The sequence below is a fragment of the Cydia strobilella genome, chromosome Z (assembly GCF_947568885.1).
Source record: "Cydia strobilella chromosome Z, ilCydStro3.1, whole genome shotgun sequence".
In the NCBI taxonomy this organism is placed as follows: domain Eukaryota; kingdom Metazoa; phylum Arthropoda; class Insecta; order Lepidoptera; family Tortricidae; genus Cydia; species Cydia strobilella.
Window position 1 is genome coordinate 36582365 of NC_086068.1, and position 17983 is coordinate 36600347.

At 36.9% G+C, this 17983-nt stretch overlaps 3 protein-coding genes across 3 annotated transcripts in view; 2 read left to right on the forward strand and 1 right to left on the reverse strand.

Moving 5' to 3' along the window:
- The window catches only part of LOC134753759 (gustatory receptor for sugar taste 64a-like), an 18984-nt gene extending 8905 nt beyond the window's left edge, over window positions 1-10079 (reverse strand). The window contains exons 1-3 of the mRNA XM_063689696.1: window positions 10050-10079; window positions 9415-9571; window positions 3748-3957 (exon numbers count right to left, since the gene is read on the reverse strand). Of these exons, the coding sequence (XP_063545766.1) occupies window positions 3748-3957; window positions 9415-9571; window positions 10050-10079 (397 nt within the window). The remainder of the gene's footprint in view (window positions 1-3747; window positions 3958-9414; window positions 9572-10049) is intronic.
- Window positions 1-17983, forward strand: part of LOC134754868 (uncharacterized) — a 249182-nt gene that overhangs the window by 197626 nt on the left and 33573 nt on the right. The window lies entirely within an intron of this gene.
- LOC134753760 (uncharacterized) lies at window positions 16253-16573 on the forward strand. The gene has a single exon (XM_063689697.1). It carries the CDS (start codon window positions 16253-16255, stop codon window positions 16571-16573), a length of 321 nt encoding a protein of 106 aa, XP_063545767.1.

The window sequence follows — 17983 nt, forward strand, 5'->3', positions numbered from 1 at the left end:
TGGGCTTCGTCCGTATCACTTGAGGAAAGTACAAGGTCTACTTCCTGCTGATGGCCTAGCCAGGGTGGCTTACTGCCAGAGAATAAACCAAAAGCTGGTAGAAGATGCAGATTTTCTAAAAAAAAATTTATGGACGGATGAAGCCTGCTTTACCAGAGAAGGCATTTTTAATTCACATAATATGCATATGTGGTGTGAAGAAAATCCACATGCAAAGTGGGTTTATACCCACCAACACAAATTTTCTATTAATTTGTGGGCTGGGATCATTGGTGACGTTTTGATAGGTCCAATCGTGTTCCCACAACGGTTGAATTCTGAGAATTATTCAAATTTCTTGAGGAATGACTTGAATATTTTACTCGAAGATATTGATTTACAGACCAGAAACACCATGTGGTTTCAGCATGACGGGGCCCCACCCCACTTTGGCCTTGCGGTGCGTAACTGGTTGAACCGTGCATATCCTAACCGCTGGATAGGACGTGGAAGCGAAGCAATAGCCTGGCCCCCCAGATCGCCCGACCTCACACCCTTGGATTTCTTCTTCTGGGGAGCATTGAAGGACAAGGTGTACGCCAGACCGATAGATTCGAGAGAGGAGTTATTGCAGCGAATCATGGCAGCTTCGGATGAAATAAGAAATAGTAATTTCTTATTAAGTCGTCAATACAGAGTACGAATAGCTCTTTGTATTGATAATAATGGTTTGCATTTTGAAAATTTAATGCAATAATAAATAAAATTCATGTAACAAATACTTGTATTTTATTGGTCCTCGTAATACAAATAACAACATTTAAATACGAAACACTAGCTAGATCGTGTTGGGACTTAACGAATTATGCGATAATACGACGACTTATGTGATACGAAATCAGTAAGTACCTAGTTTTAACCAAATTTTTACTGTCTGAATTACATTAATTTGTACAAATTAATAATAATTAATACAAAATGTAAATTAGTCCAACCCGTAGGTGTCATAATACACATAAGTCATACTCAAACTCATAACATTATCATGTTTATCTAGTGTACGTTGTCTTGGGCTCTTGACAATCAAGTGTCATATTGGTGTCGCATGTTGTCTTTTTCACTCTTTCAAACTAAAGATACGTTCACAAGTTAGTACTATCGTTAATTGATTTATTTTGTTCCAGAAATCAAGTAAATTAATTAGGCAATTTTGGACCCATGTTGATATAACATTTTTCTTTCGTAACACTGCCAGGAATCCACGGTTAAAGTCTGTCGGAATCCCTGTGCCCACCCTGTAGTGATTTTAGTATTTTCATCAACAAATCAAGCACCTACATTTAAAAAAGTGACATTTGATGAAGTGGAACTGCTGATGATGATCAGAACGGAACTCTTCAATGACGCATAGTTCACGTTTGGCGATTTGTCCTCTTCGTTATGTTTGTTAAGCAAGTTAGGTTTTCAAGAAACATTTTTGTCAATCTCGAATTCTGAAGATGGGATCCATGAGGAATCGAGGGAACTCCTCAAATGTGAAAGGCATACATATAGTGATTTTTGTATTTTTATAAACAAATCCAGCACTTCCATTTTAAAAAGTGACATTTGATGAAGTGGAACTGCTGATGATGATCAGAATGGAACTCTTTAATGACGCATAGTTTACGTTTGGCGATTGGTCCTCTTCTTTATGTTTGTTAAGCAAATTAAGTTTTTAAGGCATATTTTTGTCAAGCTCGAGTTCTGACTTCTGATGATGAGATCCACGAGGAACCGAGGGAACTCCTCAAATGTGAAAGGCATACATATAGTAATTTTTGTATTTTCATCAACAAATCCAGCATTTACATTTAAAAAGGTGACATTTGATGAAGTGGAAACTGCTGATAATGATCTGAATGTAATTCTTCAATGACACATAGTTCACGTTTGGCGATTTGTCCTCTTCTTTATGTTTGTTAAGCAAATACAAAGACATATTTTTGTCAAGCTCGAGTTCTGACTGCTGATGATGAGACCCACGAGGAACCGAGGGAACTCCTCAAATGTGAAAGGCATACATATAGTGATTTTTGTATTTTCATCAACAAATCCACCATTTACATTTAAAAAGGTGACATTTGATGAAGTGGAAACTGCTGATAATGATCTGAATCTTCAATGACACATAGTTCACGTTTGGCGATTTGTTCTCTTCCTTATGGACCCAGACCTAAACTTGGACCCGGACTCGGACCCGGACCCGGGTCTGGACGTGGACCCCAACTCGGACCCGGACCCGGACCGAACTCTGACCCAAACTTGGACCCGGACAGCCGGACCCAGACCCGGACCCGGAAATGCTACTAGAAAAGTGGGTTAGGTGGTTAGTTGGGTTTTGAACTGCGATTCTCACAGAACAGAACTGCTATCAGAAAAGTAGGTTAGGTTAGAGCTGTGACCCTTACAGAAACGAAATGCTATCAGAAAACTAGGTAAGGTTAGGTTAGAACTGCGACCCTTACAAAAACGAAATGCTATTAGAAAAGTGGGTGGTTTTACCTCCTTTTCTACATAGTTAGGCAAAAGAGTCTGTCTTTTTCATTTCATTGTCTGGAATCTAAGAGTGCACCATCAACAATAAGTGAACTTTCAGCGACCCCCATTGAAGTCGGTTTTTTTTTCTTAAAAATTATTTAAATATTATTTTATTTTATTTTATTTTATTTCTAGCTTTCCTTCCAGCTTTTTTCTTAATAAGGGTTAAGAGTTAGATTGATACTCTAGGCTTAGATAAGAAAATGATACAATTTGTAGTTTAAATGGCACAACTATCGCTCTTACAAAAAAAATATTCACTGTTCCACTCTCCCCTACTAAAATATCTGAATGTTATAAGTTTTCTAAAAATCCATAAGTTAAAACCTCAAACAATTGTCCTTTATTCTGCATCACTTAGGGTTAGGGCTCCATGCTCACCTGATAACAATATGACAGGAGTTCTATTCAACATTGTTAAAATTAAACTATCCCTCTGCCTACCGTCGTTCGACCAATATAATATGGTTTCTCGGGTTCTGTGTTATCAAAGATAGATATATAATTCCGTAATAGATGGATATAGTCTAAGAAAAAAACGTGCCTCGGAAAACTCGAAAATTTGATTCTCGATCAGATGGCGCCACTACCTTTGGCCTACTCTCGTATAGAGGGCGTTGACGGTTTCGTTTGTTATTTAACAATTTTAACGCATATCAGTGAAAGAACATGGGTCAAAATCATATAAAAATAATTAATGCAAATAAAAAGAATCATTTATCCATATTTAAATACATTTTATCGTATTTTTATGAATCTTCATTTTAGTTTTAAAGTGTGTCGATAGATGGCAGTGGTTACAAAATTTACTATGACAGTTCCGCTCTATCCTATTATATCCTCTTTGGTGTTATGAAATTCTGCCGAACTTTACTCTGCCAAAGGACCCGTCTGCGAATAGTTGTCTACGAGAAGAATATCGGCTTAATTTTACTCGTGGAATCGATAGGGCCAGGGACCTCTGCGCCAGTTCTCGAAAATAGTAGTGACATGCTCTACTGGGATCGATCTATCATCACTGACAGGACAATTCAAGTGCTAAAAAATGTCGGATGCCATGGGTCACTTTAAACGTTAGGTTAATAATCTACTATTCCATGGCATTGACAATTGAAAGATGAACCCGATTGCGTTATGTATAGGTATGACCCGGAACAAATGACTACGGTACTTAAATGTTTTACTTACAAAAAGCACAGGCGGAAACAACACTTGTTGTATAAATCATCTTTTTCCGAATGGTGTCATCTTGCAATAAAGGATCTGCTAATGTTCTTTCAGCTCGCGTCCAATGATTACTTAAGTCTTGCCAAGATGTTATAAATTTCCATGTTAGTATTTGAGAAAATAAAGCATTTCCATAGAATATAGCTCCAGATAAACGCGCGATCACACTACCTGTAAATACAAATATTATTACGTTAATCTTACTAGTACTTATTGGATCGTGTTGCATCTCTTTCCTTCGAACTTTCATATAATTATATATTAAAGTACCTACGGAAGCTCAGGACAAATAATTTCGTACACTGACCCGCATATGTTGCTATCGCTATCGCATGAGCATAAGGTAAGGTGGGGTAAGACTATCATAGTTTATTTTGCTCGGGACAAGACAAACAGTATGAGGATTCCACACAAGTGATAGTCTTATCAGTTGGCTGTTATCAGTTACTGGGTAGAAAGCGGTGACACCCCTGAGCCGCTCACACCGGTGTTGCTCCTGATCGTCTTCACGTCGGCAGTTTCAGGGGCCCACCTAGTGGGCGGCAAGTCACCGCCTGCCTCGAGAACCAGTGAAATCATTGATATGGCAGGTGGCCGGACGTCTTTGTAATAACCCAGTCTCGTTGTCCACCCAAACTTTAATCCATAGACCGTTATACTGTTCACTTTTTCTACAATAGTCCCAATGCCTGCTGCGACCTTTTGCGCCTGTGAACGGGTTCCAGCAGGCGTTTTGCATAACATTAAAGCTCTCCAAGGGGTCTCTACGTGTTGGATCTATATCCCCACGCAAGCCGATCAAAAGACCGGGATTTATAGACCCGTGAAATCCATCTACTACATCACACGAATTTTAAGAAACAGCAATTGCTTTTTAGAATAGAATAGATTAGAATACAATAGAATTTCTTTATTTGCCAGAATACGTGTATAAGATGACAACAGAAAAGGTTTACATGTATCAGTATTCAGTCGAGGACACGACATGCAAATAATTGACAATTTAATAATTTTAACATAAAATAAAAGTACAATTTAGAAAATATTACGACAGTAATGAAAACAGTAGGTAATTTTTCCTGTTAAAAAAACTAATAATAAGTTGGTAACAATTTGAATATTAAATAATAAAATTTCCATGAATAAATAAAACTAATATCGATAAGTTAAATTTTTTATATAAAAAGTTAAATTACAAAATGGATGTCGTGTATAATTTATTTAAAAGTCATTGGGAAAATAATTTAATAATAAGATGTCAAGATATATACATAATTTATGCAACTTAAATTATCATTCTAATTGCTTTAAAAAAATATTGTGCTCTAAAAATTCCCTCACACTATAAAAGCAATTTTCAGACAGCCATTTTGTAATCTTATTGCTAAATTGGTTACTATCGATTTGCTTTAGCTCATCAGGAAGACTGTTGAATATAACTATACACATATTGTATGCATTTCTGTGGTATACAATAGAATGTGAAGGAGGTTGATACAATAAATCCTTGTATTCCGATTTCCGGCAAATACATCAAATCTCTTTTTTAAAAGTTCAGGGTGTTTTTTCACAAATAGACATGCTTTTTTGATGTACATGCAAGGCAAATGCAAAACATTAAATTGTTTAAACAGTGGTTTACAACTGTCCGTGATCCAAGCGTTGGCTATCGCACGAATACACTTTTTCTGCCGAATGAACGCTTTTTCAATGTCGATTGAATTGCCCCACAGTAAAAGACCGTAGTTAAGTACAGATGCCACATATCCGTGATAGGCAGTTGTTGAGGCCTGTAAAGATACCGCGTTTCTAAGTTTCCTTAGGGCGAACACAAATCCGTCAAGTTTGGAACAAACAACATCGACGTGTTGTTTCCAGCTTAGGTTTTTGTCAATATGTAATCCTAAAAATTTCACATTATCACATTTTTCTACAAGGATGTCATTATATTTGATGTCAAGTTGGTCAGGATTGGTTTGATAGGAATGAAATTGTGTATACACTGTTTTCGTTAGGTTAATCTTGAGGTTGTTATTGCTGGTCCATGTGCTGATATCAGTCAAGGCTTTATTTATTTCAGCTTCATACGTTAAAATGTTCTCTCCCTTAATTATCAGTGTAGTATCGTCCGCAAATAATATGCACTTTTGTGCGGTAGCTTGGGGAAGATCATTGATATAGACCAGGAATAGCAATGGGCCCAAGTTACTGCCCTGAGGAACTCCCCATTTATTTTCACGAAAATTGGACCGGAACTTTTGTTTTACAAGACTTTTCCCCTGGATAACGAATTTTTGAATTTCCGTGCACTGTTTTCTGTCTCCCAGGTAGCTTTTGAGCCAAGCAAGTACAGAACCTCTAATCCCATATATTTCAAGCTTCTTCAAGAGTATGTTATTTCATTGAAAGTGGCACATAAGTGGTACAAGTTTTCTTTTAAGCTAGGAACTTGACACTTGGTAAAAGGGCATTAGGTACATATATTAAAATAGACGAAAACTAATTTCACAGTTTTTCAAACATCAAACATTTATTCAGCAAACAGGCCAGAGGGGCACTTTTTCATGTCAATTTTTACAAGCAATAAAATTAACCAAAAATTACAAGAAACAATTACAAATATGGAATCAATAAAATATTCGATACTTTGTTAGACATGTATTCAGTCTAAATGTCAAATTACAGAAAAAAAACTAATAAAAAATATACAAACAACAGAAAAATACTAAAATTGTTTAGAGATGTAAAAGTCTCTAGGTGTCAGAGATAAAATATATATAATAAAAAACCGGCCAAGTGCGAGTCGGACTCGCGCACCAAGGGTTCCGTACTATTTAGTATTTGTTGTTATAGCGGCAACAGAAATACATCATCTGTGAAAATTTCAAGCTGGCGAACGAAGCGGCGAGTCTGTAGCTCGGTGGTCGTTCTATCTGCTAGGCCGGGTGCCCACCCTCCCGCTTCCCCGCACTTTCTCGCTCGCTCGCTTGGCAGGTCTGAACGCGCACTGACTCGCCACTCGGTCGTCACATCCCATACAACCATTTTCGGTCGCCGTTACGACACGGTGTAGACACATCTTGCGTCGACACCGTCTTTTCCGGTCACAAAACCGGTCGCAGTGTGGTCGCCGTTACGTCGTCGTTACCAGAATGGGAAAGGCTCGACACAGACACATTTTGGTCACAAAGTGTCGTCGCCGTGTGCACACATTGTTTATTGTTGCCAGTTTGCGACTAGTTATCCCAAAATCATTCGTTCAATCGTTCATTTTCTTCGTTTCAAATGGGAACTGTCAGATGGAAAAATACTTAAATAAAAATAAGTGACGTACATTAAAACGCCGTCGCTAAAGAGGATTAACAAGACATAAGTATTTATTATTTGCATTTATTTTGCAATAGGGCTTAAATTACTATGGGAAATTAAACTGCTCGAGTGATTTGATTAACTAAGTGTAATTTTATCATCGCGCCACCACATTAATTTAGTTTAGCCAAAAATTAAATTATTTACTTCTCAGTGCATGTGATCATAACTACAGTAAGTACTTGATGCATTTTTAGTACTCCGATGCATATACTATACTAAAATAATAAAAATAACGCTTTACATGTTAATTATTAATTAATTGTTAATTATGATGTAAAAATATGGTTTAAGGCTGAGAAAAATTCCAGTCACAAAGTGGTCGCAATGTTACGACTCTGTGTAGACACTGTGTAGACACATGTCGGCGCGTGACCAAAAGTAGTAACAAAGTTACTGCATTTGCAAAATGGCTCCTTGTGTTTATTTGTTTTCAGATATTCTCAAAGTGTAAGAGCCATGCCGTGGTCAGTAGTGTTGACGGAGGAAAATAAAAAAATGTTGTTGGGTTCTCGAGAACGATATAGTGTTGCCTAGCTGTTGCGCGCGACTTAGTACACGTGGATTTGTTGGTGTTGGTGGTTATATGAGCATAGAACTTTATGCAGCAAAAGCATAGGGATAGTGACGGTTAATCATTTGTTAATAATTATACAACGCATGAGATTTTTCTGTCAAAAACTACGAAATTTCAACTGAAAAAAAAAATGTTTTCGATATAATCCCCTTAGAATATTTTTAGTCCATTATTTAAAATAAATGTTCGCTCCCGATACAAAGTTTTCACAAAGTTTACACCTCTAAGGATAACTTGATGATCGTTTTTTAGGGTTCCGTACCCAATGGGTAAAAACGGGACCCTATTACTAAAACTCCACTGTTCGTCTGTCCGTCTGTCTGTCTGTCTGTCACCAGGCTGTATCTCATGAACCGTGATAGCTAGACAGTTGAAATTTTCACAGATGATGTATTTCTGTTTCCGCTATAACAAAAAATACTAAAAACAGAATAATATAAATATTTAAATGGGGCTCCCATACAATAAACGTGATTTTTTTGCTGTTTTTTCCGTAGTGGTACGGAACCCTTCGTGCGCGAGTCCGACGCGCACTTGGCCGATTTTTTTAATGCTGATGATGCTGATGGCTATGCTTAGATATAGTGGGGGTGTAGTTTTTAATATCCAGCAGCGCCATCTACAGTGTTTGTTTAAATATGGAACTGCGATGTTCCAAATATGTTTTTGATATGAATCGCTGTCATGTCATTCTGTCACACAATAAATAGTCTTCGGTTAACATGCACGTATTTCAGTTATACTATTAATTTTATGTTTCTTGAACAAAAGAGATCTTCACAGCTGCATAGGGTCATATAATCAGATGATTATATTGTAGTATTTTAATTGCTTACTATAATTTTGACAGTGGAATACTAGTTGGAGATTCCCGATTGTTGCAACCCTACTACCCTCCAATATTTTTATTGCATTTGCAATTTTAAGTGATCTGATTTGACATTGAACCTTACTACGTATTATTAAGTTAGCTTTTTTTCATATATGTTATGTATAACGCTCATTTTACAATAAATAACTAATTAGCTTATCTTTATGTATTTATGGCTCTTTGCTATTGAACCACCGGACAAACTATACACCATAGTAACCATACTCTGATTTGCAAAAAAACATTTGACATCTCTTCGCTTCAGTGTGCAGTGCTATCATTGTCACTGTATTGTATTTAGATTGATTATTATATTTAACTTGTATGAACAAATCAAAAATAGGGAATATTACGCGAAACAATCTGAGGGTCTATCGCACAACAAGAAAATCTAAATTTCGTTATCTAAGATCTCTCTCACTCTTGCATATTCGAGCGATAAAGAGGCAGATAGCGAAATTTCGGATTTGTTTCCCGGTAGGTTCTCTGTACACAAACCGCCTTGGTGCATAAATGTCATATTTTATTATCTCTGAAAACTTGTCAAGAGCTTGTCAAAAACCTGTTAAAGTTACTCTATGGTTTACTAAACAGGCTAGTGCTGCAATCTTGTGGCAGAACATTGCAGTATTTAATACCCCCTATTATGATCCGTGTTTGTAAGAACAAAAATAGTTTGGAATAAGAAGTAGAAACGACCCTTTCATTTAAAGCAACATAGGGGCACTGTATAGTATGCTGTTCTACTTAACACTAAACACAATATGATACCTGAAAATAATAAGAATACCTTTTACAACATCCCACCCACCAAAAGCCCTTGCGAGTTTCCAAATTGCGGTCACTTCTAACGCGAAAAGCATCAGAAGTATGATCAGGGATGCACACATTGCCGTCATTCCTCCCTGCGAAGGAATACCAAACCAGCGTGCCGCTTTAAATACTGTTGCTATGGTGCGTAAGAAATCCTACAACAATGATAATAATATTTTTTGATTTACATGTCATGTTTCATCATCTTGGCCGACTGTTTATTCAGTGAAGACATAACAAATTTACTTGGAGGATATAATGATACTGAAAAATACGTAAAGCAGCTATGCAGGTTATTGGTCACTGTAGGCCGAGCACATGATTGACGCGACAGTATCTCGCCGCGAGATAGACTACCGGTCCTTTACTAACTGTATGAATTAAAGGGGGACGGGTATTCTATGTCGCGGCGAGAATAGATACTCTCGCGCCAATCATGTGCTAGCCCGGCTGGATAGACGATGTAGGTAATGTACGTCGTAGCTGCACTTACATAGGTAGGTAGTTAAGCATTAAAATTTTAACAAAAATAATATGTAGGTAACTATACGCAATTACACACGATTGTAGATAACTGTATCTGCAATTGCAGGCCAAACATACAACTTACTAGGTACCTAAATTTACACTTACATTTTTAAAACGTTGTTGTTTCGTCTTCATTTTGAGGTTCTCATTTGTCTGGATAACATGAAACAACGTGTCAGGGTACGGCGCACGGCAAGCCCTCTAAACTACCTACAAAAATAAATTATTTGACACGAATACACTTTATCACCAATTTGATGCTATGGCTATTGGCTAGAACTTCATTTGTATTATCAAGTAAATAGTAGTAATATTAAAATATTTTAAGAATTACTGCTTTTAAAATGTAAATAATGATTTCCCACTTAGGTAAAAGTAAGTCGAAAGCACTTAGTGTGTTTATAAATAAATGTAGGTTTAAGTAAATACGTCCCAAATACAATATTTGATTAGAAACCGAGGACAAACCACGTAGCCCTGTGATTGTGTTTTCACTTTCAGTTAAATAGGTGTTATTATTATAAATATATAGGTATAATAGGGGATGAAAGTTTGAATGTGGTACAAGTTAAGAGCTTGAAATTTCATAAGAAAATATTTTTATTAGAATAGGTACAAGAAAAGTAATTATAAAAATTCATCCCCAAAGGTGGAAAAACAGGGGTTAAATTTTGTATTAAGATCGAACATTTTTGTGTGAAACTTCGTAAAAAGGCATGTTATTAGAATACAAGAAAACTAATGTCAGCGTTTTTGAAAATGGGGTTATAAAGGGGTTGGAAGTTGGTAACAGGTATATAGGTATATAGATTGGAACTTCTTAGAAAGATATAATATTAGAATACAAGAATAGTTATTTGTGCAACAAGAGAGGAAAGTTGGTTTTCCTTGCGAGTGTTTATTGTGAGTCCCGAGAAAACGAAAGATTCTATAATTGAATCACGAGCCAAGCGAGTGATTCTAAAGTAGAATCTTGAGCGTAGCGAGGGACTCAAAAACACGAGATGTAAAATAACTTTGCTCTCGTGTTGCACACATAATTTTTCACCTCAGTAGTGAGAACATATTAAAGGTTAAAATGTATTTCGAATAAAACAGAATAAACAGAAAAAAAATGTCATATCGTATCGTATCGTATCGTATCCACCAGGGTTACGGCCGGGGACTTGATATGTTCACGTCCTAACTAGTCCAAACAAAGCTACGAAGTCAAAAATTGTGTTCCTAGCATTTCCCTCTAAACCTTCTTATTACGATACGAGTCCATTATTTTTCAATGGATCGTAATTCAGAGCAGTTGGGAGGAATAAAGGATGACTCACGTTAGACCGGGCCGTGTCCGGGCCGGAGCTTCCGGCGCTTACTTTTCTATGACATAACAGGTGATCAGGCGCCGGAAGCTCCAGCCCGGACACGGCCCGGTCTAACATGAGTCATCCTTGAGGTGTTTTTCCACAAATTCGATAATGTTGACTTAGTACCACTTTATCGCTTTTTTGGATAATGGTAGATGTGGTTTCCACTTCAGTTTACTATTTTGCATTTTTGTTAGGTACTTTAGTTTATTTGTAGGTCTTTATTCTTCTTCTTCAGTTATAGGAAAGACTTTGCACTGTCATTTGTACGTTTTGCCCTTTTGGCTAAATATAGCACAGACAGGGATTACCCTAAGCCTATTAAGGCATTATTTGCAACGCAGCTATGATGTTCTTCTCTGTATTATTGATTTCAAAACCAGGGCTTATGACCATTTCCAGTCCGCCATCGACGACGTACCATCAGTTTCTTAGAATGGTTTTAACACCTTTTGAACAGAACTTGCTAACTACATAGATTAAGTTCACTGCTAGTTTTTCTTTTTTCTTTTCTTTTTAATAAATAAATAAATATTATAGGACATTCTTACACAGATTACTAAGTCCCACGGTATGCCCAAGGAGGTTTGTGTTATGGATACTCAGACAAAGATATATATATATAATATATAAATACTTAAATATATAGAAAACACCCATGAAACAAATATCTGTGCTCATCACACAAATAAATGCCTTTACCGGGATTCGAACCCAGGACAGTCGGCTTCACAGGCAGGGTCACTGTCACTACCCACTAGGCCAGACCGGTCGTCGTTTTCGTGGAAATGCCTAGATTTGTACAATATTTTTAATTTCCTTTTCTGCGATATCTTCGAAAATGTAAATGAAAGAGATTTATTTTATAAAGAATAAAAAAATAGTACATTTCCGCACGTGTATCGAACGACGTTTTTTAATACAGTTGCGAAAAAATAAGAAAAGCAACAAGTAAGGAATGGAATTCGAAACTTTTATATTATTAATTCTGTGATATCATTGACATTGACATTATGAAGAGGTGTTTTTCTAGCTTTTATTCGACTAGAATAGATTTTTATTGAACCCACTTCAATGAGAGTTTTTTTTTTCAAATGCATGTTCTATAAGACAGAAACAATTGTAAATATTAAAACTGTACTATTATTACCTAAATGTCATTATTTACGATTATTTGTGTATCGTATATTTATAAAAACAATATCGAATGTTGCCTTTGGAAACTTAAAACATTCTTGCAGTAAGAAAATACGCCTCTTCTTTGACAGGCGTTCCGTTCCATTCAGACAACTTATTAAGAACGGTATTTCAACATTATAAAATAAACGTGTTATAATACTTATAATGATGAAGAGGTAAGTAATAAAATATGAAATATGCATATTTTTCGTATTCTTACATTAACAGTAGGTTTTTATGTTGATTACGACGTTTAAATGAAACTAATATTAACACTCATTAATAAGTAGTCATGAATTGGAACAAGCAAAAATTTTAAAAAATTGGAAAATTAAAAGCACTAGTTCGCGAAAACCAACTTTCCGCACGCTAAACAGCCACGAAAAGTAGCACTTTTTGAGCAACTGTATTAAAAAAGTATTTTTTTTATATATAACAGTCTCCTTAAGCCTATTGGTCAAATGTCTGATGTTCAACCTGTGAGAATACAAACGACATTTTTTTTCTGGGACAAGCTTTAATTAACTGAACTAGACGTTTATTTACGATTTTATTTTTAAGAGGATAGGGAACGATTGATTCTCCATACAAACGTTAGTCCTCATTTTCCTCCCTGGATATTGACATTATCATAATCATACACAATTACACTAGTTATTTACGATACAAGTGCGGAAAAGAGGAAATTCGAAACGAGTGGCGATAAATTAAAACACGACCGCAGGGAGTGTTTTAAATCGACACGAGTTGCGAATTACCTATTCGCACGTGTATCGTACAACGTTTTACAGTACATATGGCCGTTTAAACTTTCGACATATGCACGAAAAGTGCTCTTTTACGCACTAGTGCGTGAAAGTAGCACCATATGTACTGTAAAATATATTTTACACGGTTATATTTATATTTTTACACTTTTGATGTATTTATCATTATTAATTTGCCCTATGCCCGACCGTTTGATGTTTTCGATTTTTACATTAATACAACTATAAGAGTTAGATTTTAATAATTTGTATGAAACCTGATTCTCGCTCCTAACTCATGTAATAATGTTAATAACCACTTAACCAGAAAGGAAAATGGTGAATACGTTTGAATGGAAAACCGGTTTCCAGGCAGTCGTCCCCTTTCGTTTCGTCTAATGACTGTATAGGTATTTTCAAAGGACATACAACAACAATTACTAAGAAGAAATGAAATTGAGGAACAGAAACTGCATGCTTTACGAGAAAAGAACGAGATTTTGGCGAACAGGTAAGAGTTTCTACATTAACGCAGACTAAACACGAAATATTAGATATCAATGGCTATAAGAAACTAAGTTCAGTATGGGGCGAATTGGTCATTGAATATAATTATATTTCTTTTGTTTCAGGCAAACAGTACTACGCGCAAATTTTAGAAGAAAATTACAATAATTAAGTGGAAGCTAACGCAAAATTGTAGTTAAGACATGTTTTCGTGATTTTTTTAACAGAGTCAGCTTGAACTTAGTAAGGTTAAGTGTATTTTTTTTTTTCATGTATTTCACTGCAATTTTTTAATTAATTTCACCCAGCGAGCGATAGGGTCGTCATATCCTATATTATGTGACACATATGACATTATTGCCCTGCAAGAGACATGGCTTATGCCCTATGAGTTAAATTATGTGCAAGAAATTGACAACAGATTCAGCTGCATGGCGACATCATCTGTCGACACGTCTGCTGGCGTGTTGCGCGGGCGGCCGTACGGCGGCCTGGCGTTGATGTGGCGGTAGGATATATTTCCCAATGTATCGACTGTAGACTAAATCCTAGTTACATTGGTACCAGGGACCGGACAACCCTTTCCGCGATAAAACCCTTTCAATGGGCGACACTTAAACACGGCTCACACATTGAAAGACTTTCCCTTTTGAACTGCAAGCCCATTCATACCCCTACCTTTGACTAACCCTTACCGAAAAGCTAACCAAAAATAAGGATAGCCCTTAATAAGGGTTACCCTTATCTTTAAGCGCTTTTTATAAAGGTTTCTCTTTGCGTGAAAGAGACAGGATTAGTATATATCTACGGTAGTGTATGAAAAGGAAAGAAAATACGTGGCTAGTCAAAGAACGCCGCCGTCGCCGCCGACGATCGCTCGGATTCGAAGTAATGTGTGCTTTATGAACAACGTAGACGACTTAAATTAGCACGCTTATATGTTAAAAGGGAAGCCCTTTATAAGGCTAACCCTTATAAGCAATATGCAAGGTGTTGGTGAGCGGATGATAAGGGTTTTGTAAGGGTATTTGGGCTACTGATTACTCAAATGTGGTAGCTTTATATAAGGGTTTTTAAAAGCAAAACAAAGGGTTTCGTCTAGCAAAGGGTATGGTGAGTTAAGCCTTATGCAATACCCTTATAAAACCCCGATAAGGGATAGCGGGCCGGTCCCTGATTGGTACTAAGGTTTTCAATACAATCTCTCCGGAAATTAAACAGGCTTCTAGCTATAATTCATTTGTACGACAAATAAAAGCAAAACTTGAAATAGACGCTTTGTACTCGATTGATGAGTTTTTTACAATAAATAAAGAATGTTTATTATCGGATTAATAATTATTATTATTCAATTAAAAGTAAACCTAAAAGTAACTAAGAATAACTACTTATATAAATGAGTTTTTTAGTAGTATTCAATGATTAAAATAATAAATGGACATGTAATATATAATATATATATAAAAAAAAATCTAATATGTATACCTAATTGACAGCAAAATGTGTATAAATATGTAAATAATATAAAACTGTATATGTACCTTTGTAAATTTGACGTGTAAAATGTGTATTTTATAAAAAAAAGCATCACAATTTAATTCAGTTTATACACATCCCACTGCTGGGCACAGGTCTTTTTTCGTGCGCGAGAGGTCTTGGGCTATAGCCCACCCACCCCAATTCGGATTGGGGGCTACATAGGTACACCCAAAGAGTATAATAATATATGTATAGTAAAAGAGAGCCAACTCGCGAGTAAATGTCAAAAAACGTCGACACAAACGCCCCAAGCGGATACTGCATCAACTAACCTTTACGTGTGTGTGCGTGCACAGTGCACACATGCATACCAATAAAAACTATACCGGGCTTGCCGCGAAAAACGAAAATTGAAATTTCGTTATTATTAGCACATGTTAGGTAATGAGGGGCGGCAGACAGTATGACTGATTTAAGACTAACTGTTTTAACAATATGATTAAATTGTATAACAAATCCGTCTAAAACCAAATTTAAATAGCTTATCATTAAAAAAATCGTACTTGGAAAGTGAAATGTTCTAGTATAGAAACGTATCACTTTCTGCACACTTCATAGAACAACAATATGACCCTCTTTCAGAGCATGGGAAATGAAATAGATAATTTCCAAATTACCTGCATTTCCTCAACAGTCTTTGTCTTTACAAAATGTTTAATTGCCGTGTTTATTTTGTGTTATTAATTTTTATATATAATTTTCGGAAACTAATATTACTTTTTTCCTTAATTTAACAAATCTGGAATATCCTGAATTCAACGTGCATTAGTAATAAACTTTAAAGGGCCGACACAATAGATCACTGCTTGGTCGACGTGACACTCAAAAGGCCCGCAACACCACAATAATAATATAAAAGTATCATTTGCTGCCTGTCTACAAAGTTTACAAAGCGGCAGTCCGTCCGGCCATGGCGTACGGCGCCGAGTGCTGGCCCCTCAAAAAACAGCTAGAGGATTAACTTTACGCCGCCGAAATGAAAATGCTGCGCTGGGCCGGTGGTGTCACCTTACTAGACCGCATCCGTAACACCTACATCCGTGGTAGTTTTAAAGTGAGACCGTTACCCGAAAAAATAACCAAAGGGAGACTTCGATGGTTTGGGCACGTCATGCGCCGAGAACCCGAACACATGACACGCAAGGTGCTGGATATGTTCCCCACACAATCGCGACGAGGAAGACCCCGACTGACATGGCTGGCTAAGGTGAAGAGGGATATGGAAGAAGCCCAAATCCCACCTGAGATGACCCAGGACCGAGAAGCCTGGCGAAATATAACTAGGAGAGCCGACCCCAAATAATGGGAAAAGGACAAGGAGAAGAAGATTTGCTTCCTGTCTACCTCGAATCGCCATTCGAGTCGCCATTGTTTGACTGCTCTTGAGTATTTTGTGTCTCTCGCGAGACTGTTGGCGCTGACGTTATTTGCCTCTTGGTCGCATACCGTACCTACTTTTGGTCCAGTTCTACGTATCGCTTTTAGAAAGTCATTAAGTAATTACGTCTTTCACTTGATTATTTTAAAACTTTGTGTAAAATATGCCACAGGTTGCTAGAAATTATTATTTTTTCCCTTTTATATGGGCATTTCATGGTTGGTAATCTTGAATGTACCACCATGACTTACAATGCCTATAGGTAAGATGATCGCTTTCTGCGTTATACAGTACTTATACTGCTCATGAGATGTCAATGCATTTATTAATGAAATGAAATGAAATGAAAGCATTTATTTCGGATACAAATAATCCATATTATGTTAGTAGTAACTTATATTAGGTGTGTTAGTAGAAAGTATAATTATAATTACAATTGACATGCACGGACATCCAGTGAGCGAGGATAGGGCTGTCCATCCTCTGAGCGATCACCTTCAGGAGAGTGTTGGTACTGCCCCGCGCCCCGCGCCCCGCACGCGTCCGCCCAGGGACGCCATCCGCTTGCGCAGCACGGCTTGAAAACCGTCGGTTCTCCACGCGGCGAACATTCCTGACGCGCTGCAGCGCCAGGGCAGCCCCAACAACCCCCTGAAGGCGTTATTGTACTGGACGTGCAGAGCACTGTAGGCTTTTTTGGTGTAGTCACTCCACAGGTTGCACGTGTATAGGTTTTGGCAATACGTTTTGAACAGGGTTATTTTCACCTCAGTAGAACAACGCGCAAACCTGCGAGAAAGCATGTTACACCTTACCGACAGTGCTCTGCGCTCCCTTTCTATATCAATATCATCTTATTAAGCCAGGTTTTGCCTTTATATCAGATAATAAAGTATTAAAAGAAGTTGGCAGCCTAACATATATTATATAACAAGTTGTAACATTTAGGGCATTTTAACATTGAAAATGTTTCAAATCAAATCGTTTTCGTGGGGGAGTATAATTCGGCTATATTTACAAAAATTATAAAGATACACGAAAAGCAGTAGTACTAAAAAATGCCAGAGCTGGGCATGTGCCCCTTATCATTGAATGATTATCATAGTAGTTACCCCGGAGAGTAAGATTCGGCTATATTTCCGAAAGTAATAAAGATAGACGGAAGGCAACTGGTGTCAAAAGATGCAGGAGCTTACGGGGCATCGTATCGTACCAAATTTTTGAAAATCGATATGTAAATGTTTTTTTTTGAATGTCGAAAATAGTGGGAAAAAACGACGAAATCTTCCGTATTTTCGGAGAAAAAGTTGACTTGAGTTTAGTCGAGTCTAGGTC

Coding starts and splice junctions, on each gene's coding strand:
- LOC134753760 (XM_063689697.1), top strand. CDS start 16,253: ATGCTGCGCTGGGCCGGTGGTGTCACCTTACTAGACCGCATCCGTAAC.